The sequence below is a fragment of the Bos mutus genome, chromosome 13 (genome assembly GCF_027580195.1).
Source record: "Bos mutus isolate GX-2022 chromosome 13, NWIPB_WYAK_1.1, whole genome shotgun sequence".
Taxonomy (NCBI): Eukaryota; Metazoa; Chordata; class Mammalia; order Artiodactyla; family Bovidae; genus Bos; species Bos mutus.
This window is the reverse complement of record NC_091629.1, coordinates 47214365-47230517: the sequence shown is the minus strand read 5'-3', so window position 1 is coordinate 47230517 and position 16153 is coordinate 47214365. Positions and strand designations below refer to the sequence as shown.

General features: G+C 48.9%; 1 protein-coding gene and 1 long non-coding RNA gene across 7 annotated transcripts in view; one reads left to right on the top strand and one right to left on the bottom strand.

Annotated features, from left to right (window-relative positions):
* The window catches only part of SNTA1 (syntrophin alpha 1), a 26320-nt gene extending 15080 nt beyond the window's left edge, over positions 1-11240 (top strand). Inside the window, exons 3-8 of the mRNA XM_014478583.2 lie at positions 3253-3457; positions 6859-7066; positions 7222-7352; positions 9478-9674; positions 10386-10573; positions 10658-11240. Of these exons, the coding sequence (XP_014334069.2) occupies positions 3253-3457; positions 6859-7066; positions 7222-7352; positions 9478-9674; positions 10386-10573; positions 10658-10750 (1022 nt within the window). The 3' untranslated portion in view covers positions 10751-11240. The remainder of the gene's footprint in view (positions 1-3252; positions 3458-6858; positions 7067-7221; positions 7353-9477; positions 9675-10385; positions 10574-10657) is intronic.
* LOC138990452 (uncharacterized) lies at positions 2050-16153 on the bottom strand. Of its 6 annotated transcripts, XR_011466586.1 has the most exons (5): positions 15860-16153; positions 15626-15739; positions 10091-10232; positions 9575-9905; positions 9024-9162 (listed from the first exon to the last, which is right to left on the bottom strand). It is a non-coding gene; the product is annotated as an uncharacterized lncRNA (long non-coding RNA). The 6 variants fall into 6 exon arrangements; XR_011466582.1 differs by lacking the exon at positions 9024-9162 and adding an exon at positions 2050-2344 and having other exon boundaries at positions 9575-10232; positions 15860-16152; XR_011466584.1 differs by lacking the exon at positions 9024-9162 and adding an exon at positions 2351-2482 and having other exon boundaries at positions 9575-10232.

Here is a 16153-nt window from a genome sequence, read left to right as displayed (position 1 = left end):
TTCAAAGAGGTTTAAACATTGAAGAAAATAGGTTTTCTTCCAGAATACCTAAAGTCAGCATGGTTCCAGATTAACTTACGGCTTTGCAATGTGTGGACCCCAATCCTGTGGTCCAAGTGACTATCGTTGCTTTAGAACAAACTCCCTGCTTTCCAGCAACTTCTAAAGGCTAGAGGAGAGGAAGGGAAGGGAGTATATTTTCCCTCACAGCTCATTGGACAGAATTGTATTATCTGCCCCTTTCTAGGCCAATCACAATTAAAAAGGATGGAATGATCATGATTAGCTTCAACCAATTAAGATTTTCCCTTTGAGCTGGGGAGAAGCCCAGCCTTTAGGGCTTAGAGTTCTGTTAGCAAGGAGGAAAAAAAAGTAGGATTTAAAAAAAAAAATGGTTTAACTGACAGAGAGACTGTGATGTGTCCCACCTCTATCACCCCTTGAGACATAGTCTTAGGGAAAGTCATTGCTGTAATGGTGAGGATGAGTCATTTTTAGCCTAAGTTCCCAGTCTTTAGACCTAGGCTTAGTTCTTTCAAAAAAACTCTGCTCTTATTTTCAGCATAACTTCTTTTCCAACACCGTCCCTCTCACTTTCACCCTTGTTTGCCTTGGATCTTATCTGAGCAGTCTCTTGTGACAGAAATAACTTCTTATCTGGTTCTTCCAGGGAGCTGAGCCAAGAACTCATTCCCCCTACTTCCTGGTCTGTCCACTCACAGCCAGAGCATACCGACTGGGCCTTGACTGCAGGCATCAGATGGCCAACAAACCAGATGGCCGTGGAGGTAGAGGTGGCTGAGAAGAGAGGAAGAGAGGCTGTCCCAGGGCTAGCAGGCATAGGCATTCTTCAGTAGGGCAGCCGAGGGGACAGCCTGACAGGGAGAAGAGAGACCAGTGCTTGGGCAAGACATTAAAAAAAATTATTTATTTATTTGGCTGCACCAGGTCTTACTTGCAGCATGTGGGATCTAGTACCCTGACCAGGATCAAACCCAGGCCCCCTGCATTAGGAGCGCAGAGTCTTAGCCACTGGACCACTAGGGAAGTCCCTTGGGCAAGACTTTCAACCATCTTGACATATACATTGTCCTCCTAGTAGCTCATTTCAGAGACAAGGAGACTGCTGCTCATCAGAATTGGGGACAGTCCAGATGCTGGGTCAGATGTGGTAGACACCTTGGTTGCCTGCCTTTCAACCATTTCCCCTTCTTCCATGCTACCAGAGCCTGCTTTAATTTGCTCAGCCCCAGGGCTTCCCTGGTGACTCAGACAGTAAAGAATCTGTCTGCAGTGTGGGAGATATGGGTTCGATCCCTGGCTTGTGAAGATCCCCTGGAGAAGGGAATGGCTACCCACTCCAGTATTCTGGTCTGGAGAAGCCTGTGGACAGAGGAGCCTGGCAGGCTACAGTCCATGGGGTTGCAAAGTGTTAAACACGACTGAGTGACTTTCACTTTAATGTTCAGTCAGCCCCAGAGGCTGACTTGTGATTGGTCTAAATCAATCATGACTACTCCCTCTTACTAATGATTGTGCTAGAAGTTGGCATGCCAGTCCAATTGTGCCAATGAAATACAAGGTTTCATGGAAGTATTTACCTCTCTGATAAGAGGGAGGTATGAGTTGACAGAGCTTTTGCTGCCTATCTCCTTCCTTCTTGGATTGGTCATGTAAGGGATCGTCAGCTGGACTGTGTTGCAGCCATCCTGTGGTCATGAGGGGAAGGCCGGGAGAATGGTAGGGATGCCCATCCGGGATCCAGTGTCATTGAGTCATTGAACCAACCCTGACATTGCTTTCCTCTAGACTTCTTGTCACATGAAATCATAAATATCTTTCTTGCTTAAGGCACTAGTATCATATATTCTATTATTTGTAGCCAAACCCAGCTAATTGATAGAGAAAGAGGGACCAAAATATTTTATTATCAATCAGCTTTAATTGATTGGTAATGGCTACCATGGACTTACCAGGTAGCTCAGGGGTAAGGAATCCACCTGCCGGTGCAGGAGATGCAGCTTGGGTCCCTGAGTTGGAAGGATTCCCTGAAGAAGGAAATAGCAACCTGCTCGAGGATTCTTGCCTGGGAAATACCATGGACAGAGGAGCCTGGCGGGCTACAGTCCATGGGTTTGCAAAGAGTCAGGCTGAAGGACTAAGTACAGGCACAAATATAACAGAAGCTCCTTGCTTTCTCAGGTAGCAGTTCAAGTCTGATGTGGTATCTCCAAAGTCTCAGCATCCATTTACTTCTGTTTTATCGGTCAGCCTTTTGGAGTGTGGCTCATGTTCTCCTGGTCAAGACGATGCTCTACCAGTCTGTGTTTCAGCCAGCTCAACCCTGTGAGGGGAAAAGGCAGGGAAAGGAAGGGCGTGCCCCCTTTTTTAATGGGCAGGACTTGGTAGCCTAACACATCTCTTTTGTTCTCATCCTGTTGGCCAGTCTTGGTCACATGGGCACTTACAGCTGCAAGGGAACCTGCAAATTGAAGTCTTAAGTTGGAAGGTTATCACTGTTTTGGAGGAAAATTGGCAGCCTCCACCGCAGGACTATCTCATGCAGCCCCTCCTTCAGCAGATGAGAAGACTGAAGAGAGAGAGGCAAACAGGGGACAGTGGGGGCACTTCTGTCTCCTGCCTCCTGTCTTGGCGCTCCTCACTGCCTTGTTATAGTTGCTGCCCATTCTCTTTAAGCGGTCATTCTGAAACTCTAAACACTTAAACTTACGGGGTTAGAACTTAGTCCTGTGGCCATACCTAGCTGCAAAGGAGGCTGTGAAATGTAGTCCACCAGGTGGCCATGGGTCTATGAATAACAAAGGCAAAAGGATGAATGTTGGCCTGCATCCAGAATTTTCTACCGTGCAGCCCTGTCAGAGACTTTAGCCTAGAGGAGGATAGTGATGTCAAAGTGTGTGTGTTGGTTACTTAGTTGTATCCGACTCTTTGTGACCCCATGGACTGTAGCCCATCAGATTCCTCTGTCCACAGAATTCTCCAGGCAAGAATATTGGAGTTGAAAAAAAAGAATACTGGAGTTGATAGCCATTCCCTTCTCCAGAGGATCTTCCTGACCCAAGGATCCAACCTAGGTCTCCTGCATTGCAGGCAGATTCCTGGTGGATCATCTGAGCCACCAGGGAAGGGAAGTGGACATAAATTAAAATTTAATGAATCAGTGACGGCTGTTACATGTGCTACATGGGAGCCCACGCCATGGTGGTAACTGCTGACCTCTCCCCTAACCAGTCAAGTACATGAAAGAGGTCTCACCATATTTCAAGAACTCTGCCAGCGGGACCTCGGTTGGCTGGGACTCGCCTCCTGCCTCACCCCTTCAGCGGCAGCCTTCCTCCCCTGGCCCCCCACCCCGGGACCTCCGTGATGCCAAACACATGTCCTTGAAGATGGCATATGTGTCAAGGAGGTGCACCCCTACAGACCCAGAAACCAGGTAAGCCTAGCATAGGGGGCGACTCAGACAGACGTGCCCTCGTGTTAGGTGGTGGGGCCAAAGGAAAGATCCCTTGTGTTGCAAGTGACAAGCACAATGCCCGAACGTAGTAGGTGCTTAAGAAATGCTTGTTGAATGGAGACAGGAGTGAAGTTATGGGGATGATGGTGTGCTTTTCTTCTCTCTTCTTCCTCTGGGTAGTTCACATCTGAGGAGGAACTTGGTCTGCAGAGGAGTCCTGGATTCCAGTCTTGGTTCTCCTTGAACTAGACCCTTTTTCTCACTAACCTTTAGATTCTCCCGTACGAAAGAAGGATATCAGACTTAGTGATCCCCTCAAGTCTCTTCTAACTCTGCCGAGGTTCCAAGATAACCTGGTAACTTTCACTCAGGGCCATGGAAGGTTACCATCCCTCACAGCTGAGCAGCCCTAACATTGATGATAAGATTAATACTAGCCAGCATCATTGAGTACTTATCATGCACAATTGAATGTAACTCTCACAGCAGCCCTATGAGCAAAGTCCTATTGTTTCACCCCACTATTATAGATGAGGACAGAGGGAGGAAGTAACCTGCCCAAGATCACACAGCCAGGAAGAGAATGGAGCTTGCCTCATTCCAGGTAGCCCTCTCAGCTTCAGAAGCTACCTGAGTGATGGCAGTGGTGAATGCAGTCCATGTTGATCAAATGAGGTGTGCAGTATTGGGGTGGGGGTAAGAGGCCTGTGCTCTGGGTGCTAATTACAGCTGAGGTTTAATGCCCAGTCAATGCCCAAATTGGCCAGGGGGGTCTGATTAATGTTCAGCATTCAGACCTCCTATCCCTACTTGATGCCCTAGCCCCAGCCTCCTCTATGAGGCAAGAACTAGAGATTCACAGGTTACTTACAGGTGCTCCACTTAGGGACCTTTTGTGTTGGGTGAAGGTGAGGTGGTGTCAGTCCTTCCTGCGACTCACAGAACTTTAGGTTAGTTGTGGTTCCCAGCCTGATCCCAGACATCACCTGAAGCATGTGTGAACCTGTATTTCTATATGTGTGTACATGTGGATGGCATGTAAATCCAAGTGTTTGTGTGTATATGTGAGCATTTGCACAGGCAGGGATGTGCATATGTGTTTGTATGTTTTGTGCTAATATCCATATGTGTATATGCATGTATGTACGTGTGCTTGACCTGTGCACACATGTGTAACTTGAATATAACTGGGGTCCCATATCAGCACAATATCCCAGTCAAAGGAGCACCATTCGCTAACTAAAGCATAATGAAAGATGTTTTGAACTTTTACTTAGTGTTAAGATTACATTGGTGTGCAGGCATCAGAAACCCCAACAAGCAATGGCTTAATAAATGAGGAGTTAATTTTCCACATGTTTAAAAAGAAGTCCAAGACTTCCCTGGCAGCACCGTGGATAAGAAGATGTCTGCCAAAGCAGGAGACCTGGGGACCTGGGTTCCATCCCTGGTCTGGGAGAATTCCACATGCTGTGGAGCAACTAAGCCTGTGTACTGCAACTTGCGAGTCCAGGTGCTGCAGCTACTGAAGCCCATGTGCCTAGAGCCTGTGCTCCGCAACAAGAAGCCACCGCCATGAGAAACCTGAGCACCACAATGGAAAGTAGCGCCTGCTTGCCGCAATTAGAAAGAAAACCAGTGCAAAGTAATGAAGACCCAGTACAGCCAAAAATAAATACACACATACGTAAAAAAGAAATCCAGCAGTCAGCTATTTAGGCTGCAATTGATGGTCAAGAATACCCTCAAGGCATCAGGCTTCCAGCTTCTTCTTCTGCCATCTTTTATAATTTTTATTAAAAAATTTTTTCTTGGTTGCACCATGAAGCTTATGGTATCCTAGTTCCCAGACCAGGCATTGAACCCAGGCTCTTGGCAGTGAAAGCATGGAGTCCTAATGGCAGGGAATTCCCCTCCTGCCGTTTTTAGTATGGATTTTCTTCTTGGAAATAGCTTGGTGCCTGCACCTCTACGCATGTGTCCATATTCTAGACAGGAAGAAGGCAAAAGACAAAGGAATTGTTCCCCTGGTATTTTGTTCTATTGCTGCATGAACAGCCATCCTAAAGTTTAGTGGCTTAGAAGATAGCAGTTTAATATTTTTCACAATTCTGTAATCTGGGCTGGCTTAGCCAGGCAGTTCTTCTGTTCCTTGTGCCATCTGCAGGGGCTACAAATCCAGGATAGCTGCTTCACCTATGTGCCTGCTTCCTCAGCAGGGGTGTTGGAACAGCTGGCAGCTGGCTAAGCATTCCTCTTTTTGTAGGGCTTTTCCAGTGGGTAGCTTGTTTTCCCTCTTAGCATAGGTGACCTTGGGGTAGTTGGATTTTGTGATCACTTAGGAATGCCAAAATGGCACTTCTGCCACATTTTGTCTGTCAAACCAAGTCAGATGGTCAAGGAGAGGAGAAATAAGCTTCACCTCTTTGTGAGGGAGGTACACTGTGCATATAGGGAGAGATGAGTTTGGTGGAGGCCATCTTTGGAAACTAACGGCCACAGCTAGGAACGCTTCAGTTGGGAAGGGACACCTTCCTCAAAGACTTCGCTTTCTATTTCATCAGTCAGAATTGGGTTGATGGCCAGTGCTAGCAGCAGGGGAGATCTGTGGTGGAGGAAGGCAGAGGTGAAGGCATTGGAATGGATATGTGTGAGCCATTCTCCAGTTTCTGCCCCACTTCACTGGTTACGGAAATACCAAAGGGGAGTGATTCTTTAAAGCCCCACAGAACATTTGAAGGTCCTTTCCCTGACACTGACTCTTCTTGGAACTCCTTGAGACCGTCCCCTTACACTTGCCTGTGTGGCTTTTTGTCTCCCCACCCTTTCCCTTCGCCATACCCTGGCTTTTTCTTTTTTAATCATACAGTGTGCCTTGTAGCGGGGCTTCCCTGGTGGCTCAGTGGTAAAGAATTGACCTGCCGATGCAGGAGACACAGGTTCAATCTCTGGGTTGGGAAGATCCCCTCGAGTAGGAAATGGCAACCCACTCCAGTATTCTTGCCTGGAAAATTACATGGACAGAGGAGCCTGGCTGGCTACAGTCTATGGGGTCTCAAAGAGTCAGACATGACCCAGCGACTAACACTACTACTACTACACTTGGAGTGTGTGTATTTGTGTATATATGCCTGTATGTGTATGTGTGTTGGAGAGAGAGATATAGTCTCTTATCCCAAGATAAGATAAGATAGATAAACCCCATGAGGCCCAACAACTGTGGCCGGAGCCCTGCAGTGGGAGTCGCTCCTGATTCTCTCGTGGACATCCCCTGTGGTTTCCTCTGGTTTTGGGGTAGATGGGGGTCCCTTGGCTCAGGTTTCAGGGTTGGGCACCTGTCCAGTGGATGGGACTCCCCTCTACCTCACTTGTGCCTGCAGGTATCTGGAGATCTGCTCGGCCGATGGCCGGGATACCCTCTTCCTGAGGGCCAAGGATGAGGCTAGCGCCAAGTCCTGGGCGGCTGCCATCCAAGCCCAGGTCAACACGCTGATGCCCCGGGTCAAGGATGAGCTGCAGGCGCTGCTGTCGGCCACCAGCACAGCCGGGAGTCAGGACATCAAGCGGATCGGCTGGCTGACTGAGCAGGTGCCTGCCGGGCCCGGGGACCCCTCCTCCACTCCCTTCCCCTCTCCCAGAGGCGACCCCACTCCCATTTCCCCTCACTGCCTCACCCCGCCCTGGCCCTCTCACCTCTCTTCTCCCCTCCCCATCCCCCATCACTGCTGCCTTGCCTCCTGCAGCTGCCCAGCGGGGGCACCGCACCCACCTTGGCCCTGCTGACCGAAAAGGAGCTGCTCCTCTACAGCTGTCTGCCCCAGACCCGTGAGGCCTTGAGCCGGCCGGCGCGTACTGCCCCTCTTATCACCACCAGGTATCTGTGGGTAGGGCAGGACTGTGTGTCCCACCCAGAGCTTGGGGGGCGATGCTGTAGATGGACCTCAGAGGCTGGGGACTCCAGCCCCATTCTATGCTGAGTTATTCCCCAGGTGGCCTGAAGCGAGTCTCTGCCCAGTCTGGGCCTTGGTTTCCTCATCTGTAAAATGGGGACTTGGAACAGAAGGATATGAGGTCCTATCAGTCACTCACCCATTGACACCTGCTCTGTCCAGGTGCAATGTCCAGGTGCTGCCTGGTTCAGATGAAAGACAGTCCCCAGAGGTCTCTGTCCTCAGGGAGGACCCAGCCTGGTGAGGAGACTGGCCTGGGAACAGCCTTTACAATGCAGAGTGTAGGAACCACTTAACTCTACCTGGCCTGCAGGTGGGGGTGGGGCAAGGCTTCAGGTAGAAGATGACATCTGAGCTGGACTTTGGCAGGTGGGTAGAAATTTGCCATTTAAGGAAGGGTGGAGAGGCATCTTACACAGAGGGAACAATATAGTCAGAGGGACAGAAGCATGCAGAGCTGTCGCAGCTTCACGGAGCTCTCTGAGTGTGCCGTAACCAGGGTGTAGACTCTGTCTGGGAAGTGGAGAGAAACAAGGCAGGGAGTTGGCAGCCCCGATCTTGCAGAGCTTCTGTTGCCTGGATAAGGGCTGTTAGCTTTATCTTAAGAGCTGTGGCAGACAGAGTGAGAAGAGCTTTAACCTGGGAGTGAGGTGTCTCATTGGGTCCTGTTTTAAAAAGATCTGTGTGGCTGCCATGCGGAAAATATACTGGAGGAGGGGGATGGGAGAAGTTATGCTGGAGAGACAGTGGAGGTGGGTAGAGGCAGCAGATGGGGAAGAAAGGCCGCATTTGCATTGGAAACACATGGTGGGAAAATTAACCAGGCTTCATACTTGCCAGATGGGGAGGGTGAGGGAGGCGTCCTGATGAATGGATGAACGGGAGTTTTGGAGCTGGTGTCTGGGTGGGCAGTAGGAGTGGGGGTGGGAGTGCAAAGGGAGGAGGTTGGATCAAGATGTCGAGTTCACAGTGTTGGTGGGGGGCGGGTAGGTAGGGAGCTTGGGTAGGAAACTGGGGAACTTGTGAGTTTGTTGCTTAGGGCTGCCAAGTAGGAGACTGGGCATCAGAAACAGCTCCAAGGGGGAACTGAAGCTACAAGAGAAAGCTTGTGGAGGACCAAAGAGGGCGAAGGTATAGAACTCTGGGGTCTGCTGCCCAGAGAGGGGCGGTGAACTGCCCAAGGTTAGACAGCAAGTGGGAGTCAAGCTGAGAGGTGTGGGCCCTTGCTGCTCACATCTCCTCACTCCAGAATGCGTTCCGGCACACGTGTCAGGAGCCTGCTGCCTACTAGGGATGAGCAGGTCATGAACGTTCTACCTAATCAAGTGATTCATTAATTCAGGCCACAAATCTTTACTAAGCACCTACTTTGTGCCAGGCATTGTTTTAGTTTCTGGGACTATAGCGGTGAACAAGCTAGACAAACATTTGTACCCTTGATGATATTCTAGAGAAAAAGGCAATCAAAAGCCAACTGAAACAGTAAAAAGTAAGTATAATTTCTGGTACCATAAGGAAAAGTGCGGCTAGTGATAGGGGAGAGCGCTGTTTTATTTTTATTTTTTGGCTGTGTGGCATGTGGGATCTTAGTTTCCTAACCAGGGATCAAACCTGGGCCCCCTGAGGTGGAAGTGCAGTCTTAACCACTGGACCGCCAGGGAAGTCCTGAGGTGTCATTTTAGGCAGAGAAGTCAGGGGAAGGCTTCTCAGAGGAGCTGGCGTTTGAGCAAAGGTCTGAAGGAGGTAAGGGAGGAAGCAATGCAGATAATCAGGGAAAAGTTTGCTGGGCAGAGGGAACAGCAGAGGGGCTGAGGCAGGAGTGTGCTTGGAGTGTTTGAAGACGCTAGAGTGGCTGGAGCTGAGGGGGGCCAGGAGGAGGGTGGCAGGAGATGGTCTCCTGTGACTCCATCAGTGACCATCTGGACGTCCTGTCCCCCCATTGGGTGGAAAAGGAGTCGCAGGGTCCCTTCCCAGGTCACTGCCCCCTTGGCCCAGAACTACTTCCCTGCTGCGAGGCCTCATGCTTAGCCCTCTGCCCCCTGCCCCCAGGCTGGTGCACTCAGGCCCCTCCAAGGGCTCGGTGCCCTACGATGCAGAGCTCTCTTTTGCCCTGCGCACGGGCACGCGCCACGGTGTGGACACTCACCTGTTCAGCGTGGAGTCACCGCAGGAGCTGGCTGCCTGGACCCGCCAGCTGGTGGATGGCTGTCACCGGGCCGCTGAGGGTGTGCAGGAGGTGTCGACAGGTGGGCTGGGTGGATATGGGAGTGCCTTTCTGGTAATGAGCTGCTTGTCCCCAGGGGCATTCGTTTCCTTCTTTAGGATGCTTCAGGAGGGGGATCAAGAGTGGGATTTGGGGTCTCCGAGGGCCCTCTGTTTCGGATGTGCAGGTGTCCTGGAAGGTAGTGAGACTCGCTTCCCAGGGGTTTTCTTGTCCTGGCTTTGTGACTCCACTGGTGAGGATATGAGAGGTGGCACTTGGGGTAGGGTTGGCAGAAAAAGTACAGGACACTCACTTGGATTTGAATTTCAGGTGAACAGCAAATAATTGTTTAATTGAGGGAGATCCAAATTACCCATTGCTTATCTGAAATTCACATTTAACTGGGCAAGAAGTCTGTAGGCGTTTAAAGTCTCCAAAGGCCAGGCTTGGTGGGCCTACCTTCACAGGGAGTGGGCCTCCTGTCCAAGGCAGAGTTGCAGATTCCCCTTTCCTCCTCTGGTGCTGCTGGCTGTGGGTCTGGAAGTGGGGTATAGGTTTTCTGTCCACTCATCCTTCTGTGTTTTAGAGTGTGGGTGACTCTCTGTAGGGTGGGTGTACAAATGGCATGACAGACAGTGAGCTTCCCACCCCCGGTGGCATTCAAGCCCCACTTTTGGAGCTGCCAGTGGGGACTGGAGGGAGGGCTTGCAATCTCTGAGGTGTCGCTGTGCCCGTGCCCACGCCCTCCCCACAGCCTGTACATGGAACGGCCGTGCCTGCAGCCTCTCCGTGCACATTGACAACGGCTTCACGCTGTGGGCGGCGGAGCCGGGTGCGGCCCGAGCCGTGCTGCTGCGTCAGCCCTTTGAGAAGCTGCAGATGTCCTCGGACGATGGTGCCAGTCTCCTATTCCTGGACTTCGGGGGCGCTGAAGGCGAGATTGTGAGTGGAAGGGGTTGAGGGGTGATGCTCTCCTGGAGGTCAGGCTGGGTGGGCTCCTGACCCTTCTCTCTGTTCACCCCGTAGCAGCTGGACCTGCATTCGTGCCCCAAAACCATGGTGTTCATCATCCACTCCTTCCTCTCGGCCAAGGTCACCCGTCTGGGGCTCTTAGCCTAGAGGTGGTCAGATGCATTAGCCCTGAAGAGGGAGTGTCCACCACATGGCCTGACCTGGCCCTCCGCTGATTGCCTGCTTGCCGCTGGGCTGAGGGAAGGGAGAGGAGAAGAGCAAGAAGGCGGAGACCCAGCTCAGGACACAGCGGATCTCACCAGTGATGGGGGAGTGTCCCTGCAGCTCCCCCCACCCCCACCAGTGCCTTTCGTGGAGAGATATTTTGTGTACACAGAAACCATTCCGAGCCTAGTATGTGCCCCTTTGGGGATCCTGACCCCAGCTAACAACTGCTGGCCTTCCTAGAGGCCCCTAAACTGTCCCCAGAGGCCCCACCTGAAGCTGGAGCTCCCTGGGGCCCATGGCAAGAGACAGAGAAGCCTTTCATTCATTTCTCCCCTCAGCTCCACCACCTTGGGGCATCAGGTTCTCTTCATCCTCTCTCCTCCTTACTCTTGGATAAATAAACAGCCTGTGAGCACACAGGCAGCCTGGCCCAGTGTCTGTGGTTTGTGCCTTGGCCTGTGGGTCCTGTGGTGGCCCTTGTAGTCCCAAGATGGACCAGACTGAAGACTGGAGTCCCTTTCCTTAGAGAAGAGCAGACCTTTAACCGTAGGGTGGAAAAAGAGTCTATTGGTTATCTACTATTGCAGAACAAATGACCCCCAAATTTAGCAGCTTGAAACAATGAACATTTATTATCTTTCAAGTTTGAGGAGTTAGAAATTTGAGAGGGGCTAAGCTGGATTGTTTCTGTCTCAGGATCTTTCATGAGGTTATCATCAAGGTGTCAGTTGTACTCATCTGAAGGCTTGACTGGGGTCAGAGGATTTGTTTTCAATATTTCTAACTCATGGTTGTTGGCAGGAAGCCCTCGTTCCTCACCATAGTCACCTCATTATGACAGTGTGGCTGGCTTCCCCCAGAGTGAGTGACACAGACGAGAGAACCAGGAGGAATCCACTGTGCCTCTTATCACCTAGTCTTGGATGTCACATACTGTCATTTTTGCTCTATTCATTAGAAGTGAGTCACTAATCCCAGCCCACTCTCAAGGGGAGAGGAATTAGGCTCTACCTCTTGAAAAAAGGAATGTCAAAGAATTTGTGGACGTATTTAAAAACCATCATTGAGAGCCTCTGGCCTGTTTCCTGCAGAAGAGAGGATGCTTGGCGTGTTCTTCTTGGAATGTTTCTTTGGAAGCTGTACCAGGCAGCTGGCTACATATGAGCCTTAATTGCTTGCACTGTCCACAGAAAACCACCATGACATCAGTAATTGTAGCGTACATTCGGAGAGTGCGTGCTATCTGCTCAGCACTGTGCATGCATTTCCTTACGGGGTCCTCACCACATACCTATGTGGTAAGCACAACAATCTCCATTTCACAGGTAAGAAAACAGGCTCAGAGGGGGAGAGACACTTGCCCAAAGTCACACAGTTATGAAATTCTGAGCTTGGATTCAAACGATGTCTTTCCGACTTCTGACCTCTTGTTCACCTTAGAGACTTTCTGGTCCTGCACTATCCACTAGAAATATAATGCAAGCCACGTAAGTAATTACTAATTTTCCAGTAGCCAACTTTTAAAAAGTAAGAAAAAATAGGTGAAAACAATTTTAATAATGTTTTATTTAACCTAATAGAGCCAAACTGTTAGAACTTCAGTACATAATGTACAAATTCATTAATGAAATGTTTTACATTCTTTCTGTCTTAGTAAGCCTTTGAAATCTGTGTATTTTATACCTACATCTCTATTCAGAGGTCAAATTTTCATTAGAAACCTTCGATTGGTATTTTCATAAAATTTACAGTTGAAAAAATTAGATTCACATAATCAAGTTATTTCCAAATATACTAAAGTTTTCCCATAACTGAAATTATTTCCCTGGGGAAATGCACGTAAGCAGAGATATTCCAGCTTTGCCCACCTCAATCTGCCCACTGTCAATGCACTGTTTATTCAAGAAATATATAGTGCACACCTAGTCTGTGCTAATCCTTGGGGCCAGGAGCTGCTTTTCTGGGAGCAAGCCTGACAGGTCCCCATGTGCAGGGGAAAGAAATTCAGCAGAAGCTCTCACAATCAAATGTGTGACTCTGATTGGGTAGACACATGGAAATATCAGAGAGGCCAGAGGGGACCTGATCTCTGAGGGTGAGGGCAGGTTTCTCTAAGGAGGAGACCTGAAGCTGATGTGCATCTGAAGGAGCATGCTAAAAATCAGACAACCCCAATCTCTGTTGCCCCAGAAACAAGCATTTATTTTCACACTTCTGGGGCTGCATGTTGACTGCAGTTTGACTATTCAAAGCTGGGCTTGGCTGGATGGCTTTGGTCCGGACTGTGGGTTGGGCTCAGGTCTACTCTATGTTTTTCCTTTTGGACCCCAGGATGAATGAGCATCAACTCCCAGGGCAGTATGAGACAGTATGAAATTTGTTATGCACGCGTGCGTGCGTAGTCACTTCAGTTGTTTCAAACTCTTTGTGATCCTATGGACTGTAGCCTGCCAGGCTTCTCTGTCCATGGGATTCTCCAGGCCAGAATACTGGAGTGGGTTGCCATACCCTTCTCCTGGGGATCTTCCCAACCAAGGGATCAAACCTGCATCTCTTACATCTCCTGCATTGGCAGGAGGGTTCTTTATTACTAATGCCACCTGGGAAGCCCCTGAAATTTATTATGGTATGTTTCAAACTTCTAAAATCCGGGTTTGTTTTTTCCTCACTGCCCCGAGACACCACACTGGCCCAGGACTCCACAATCCCTGGACAGCTGCCACAGCTCCTAAATGATCTACTTATTTGTTTCCTCACCCTTCTTCCCGCAGTGCAGCATATTTCCCACACAGCAGCCATTTTATATGCAAAGAAAGTGAAAGTCAGCAGGGATGACTCACTTGGCCATGGCTATCATAAGCATTGGAGCCTTAATATGAACTCAGCCAGTCTGACTTGGAACTAGTCAGCTGATGACAGGACTTTTGGATCAGACTGGCCTGTGGGTGGATTCCAGTCCACCATATACTAGTTGTGTGAGCTTCAGCACATGACTGTTTGTCTTTTCAGTTTTCTCACCTTAAAAATGGACCAACAAGTCTCATAGACTTCTAATCAGGTATCAAAGAGATTAGTTGTAACAGGGGTTGTCAGGGCCCTCAGAGTCTTAGTAATTCAGAGTGGCTGGAGCCATTGTCTGCATCTTATAGTCAGAGGGCTTTCTCCCAAACCACAGCCTCCCCATTAACATATGTAGGAGTATACTTCCACCATGGCTGCTAGTATATAACTACCCCTTTGGGTGAAATAATTCTGAGATCTGTGTTTTACTGTTTCCTAGATCTCTGCAACAGAATTAAGACCCAGATGCCCACTTCAGTAACTGGCTTGGTAACACATTCTTTATTGGATGTCTCCCCTTCTCTGTCTCATTTTCTGACTACCTTATCAGTGTCTTCTGAGATCACCTGCATGCACTCAAATACACAAGGTCTGCTTCTGGGGAACTCAAACTAATACATAAAGCAGTCATTTATTCATTCAACGCATACTTATTAAGCCATACAATGAGTCAGGATCTGTGCTAGATCCTGGGGATATTGCAATGAACAAGACAGATTGTGTTTCTGCTCTCAGGGAGCTGAACGTCTAGGAACTAGGCAATGCTAAGTAAGCAAATAATGCTATCATTATGGATAGTGACAAGTATTGTGAAGAAAATGATGTGATTAAAAAAAAAAGAAAATGATGTGATAATAATGGGAGCATTTTAAATGGGATGGTCAGAAAGGGTCTCTCTGGAGAGCTGGCATTTAAGCTGAGACATGAAGGACGAGAAGGCACCAGCCTTGAAACATTCTGGGGGAACATTCCAGAAAGAAGCTAGTTAAATACAAAGGCTCTGAGATAAATAGGTGCTTGGGGTATTGAAGAAGCAAAATAAAATTATGTAGTTGAAGTATATTCAACTAGAGAGATCATGCTAGGAAAAGAAAGAAATAAATGGGTTGGAGAAGTAAAAGAAAGCAGTAGCTGGATCTTGCAGGTCCTAGGACACAGTAGGAAATTTGGATTTTATTGCAAAGGCAATGACAAGCCACTGGGAATTTTCAGCAGAGGAGTGATGTGATCTGACTTTTTTTTTTTTTTTTTTTCCTGTGGGGCTGGGCAGCTTTCGGGATCTTAGTTCCCTACCAGGGATCCAGATCAAACTCTAGCCCATTGCAGTGAAAGGGCAGAGCCCTAATCACTGGACTGCCAGCGAATTCCTGTGACCTCAGGATAAAAACAAATACATTCCCTTAGGCCCTGTGTGGGAGATAAGTCAGTAGGAAAGAAAGAAAGTGAAGTTGCTCAGTCGTGTCCGACTCTTTGTGACCCCATGGGCAGTAGCCTGCACCAGGCTCCTCCGTCCATGGGGTTTTCTAGGCAAGAGTACTGGAGTGGGTTGCCATTTCCTTCTCCAGGAAATCTTCCCGACCCAGGGACCAAACCCAGGTCTCCCTCATTGTAGACAGACGCTTTACCATCTGAGCCACCAGGGAAGTCAGTAGGAGACTAGGTTAAAGGCAGAAGCAAGGAGACCAGTTAGGCTATTACAGCCGGTTCTGATGAGATAATGGTTGCCTGAGACAAGTTGCAACAGGGGTAGAACGGGAGAATAGAAAGTGACAGATTTGAGACATTTTGGAGTTAGAGCTGACAGAACTTTCTGTAGAGACTGAGGGGGAAGAAACAAAAATGAGTTTCTCTTAGTGCAACTGGGAGGATGCTTGGGTCTGAGATGGGCAAGACTGGGAAGACACAGGTTTTGGGTGAGGATGTGTGTGTAGAAATGACGAATTCTGTATTAAGTTAGAGGCGGTCGATACGTACCCAAAGGGGAGGTGCCCCATAGACAGTGGAACTCTGGGTCTGTGACTCCAGCAGGGGCGGCAAGAGGGGGTGGTCTATGCTGGAAACGTGAATTGCGAAGTCTTTAGCGCAGCACTGTCCAACAGAAAAAGAAAGTGAGCCACGTAAATAATTAAAAATTTCTCAGTAGCCACAGTTAAAAAAAAAAAAAAAGGAAAAATAAACAGTTGAAACTAACTTAAATAATATACTTACTTAGCCCAATAGGTCCTAAATATTATCTCAGCACGCAATTCATGGGGTCGCAAAGAGTCGGACATGACTGAGCGACTGAACTGAATTGAATCAAAATAAAAATTATCGATGAGACAGTTGGCCTTCTTTCTTCGACATTCAGTGTGTTTTACACTTAGAGCATAGCTAACTCGCACTCGCTACGTTTCAAGCGCTCCGTTGCCATATGCCGGTTAGGGGTTACCACTTGGTTCAGGGAAGCAGCGGAGGATTTTCAAAACTAGAAAAGGCCCACCCCGGACGCTATAGACGACG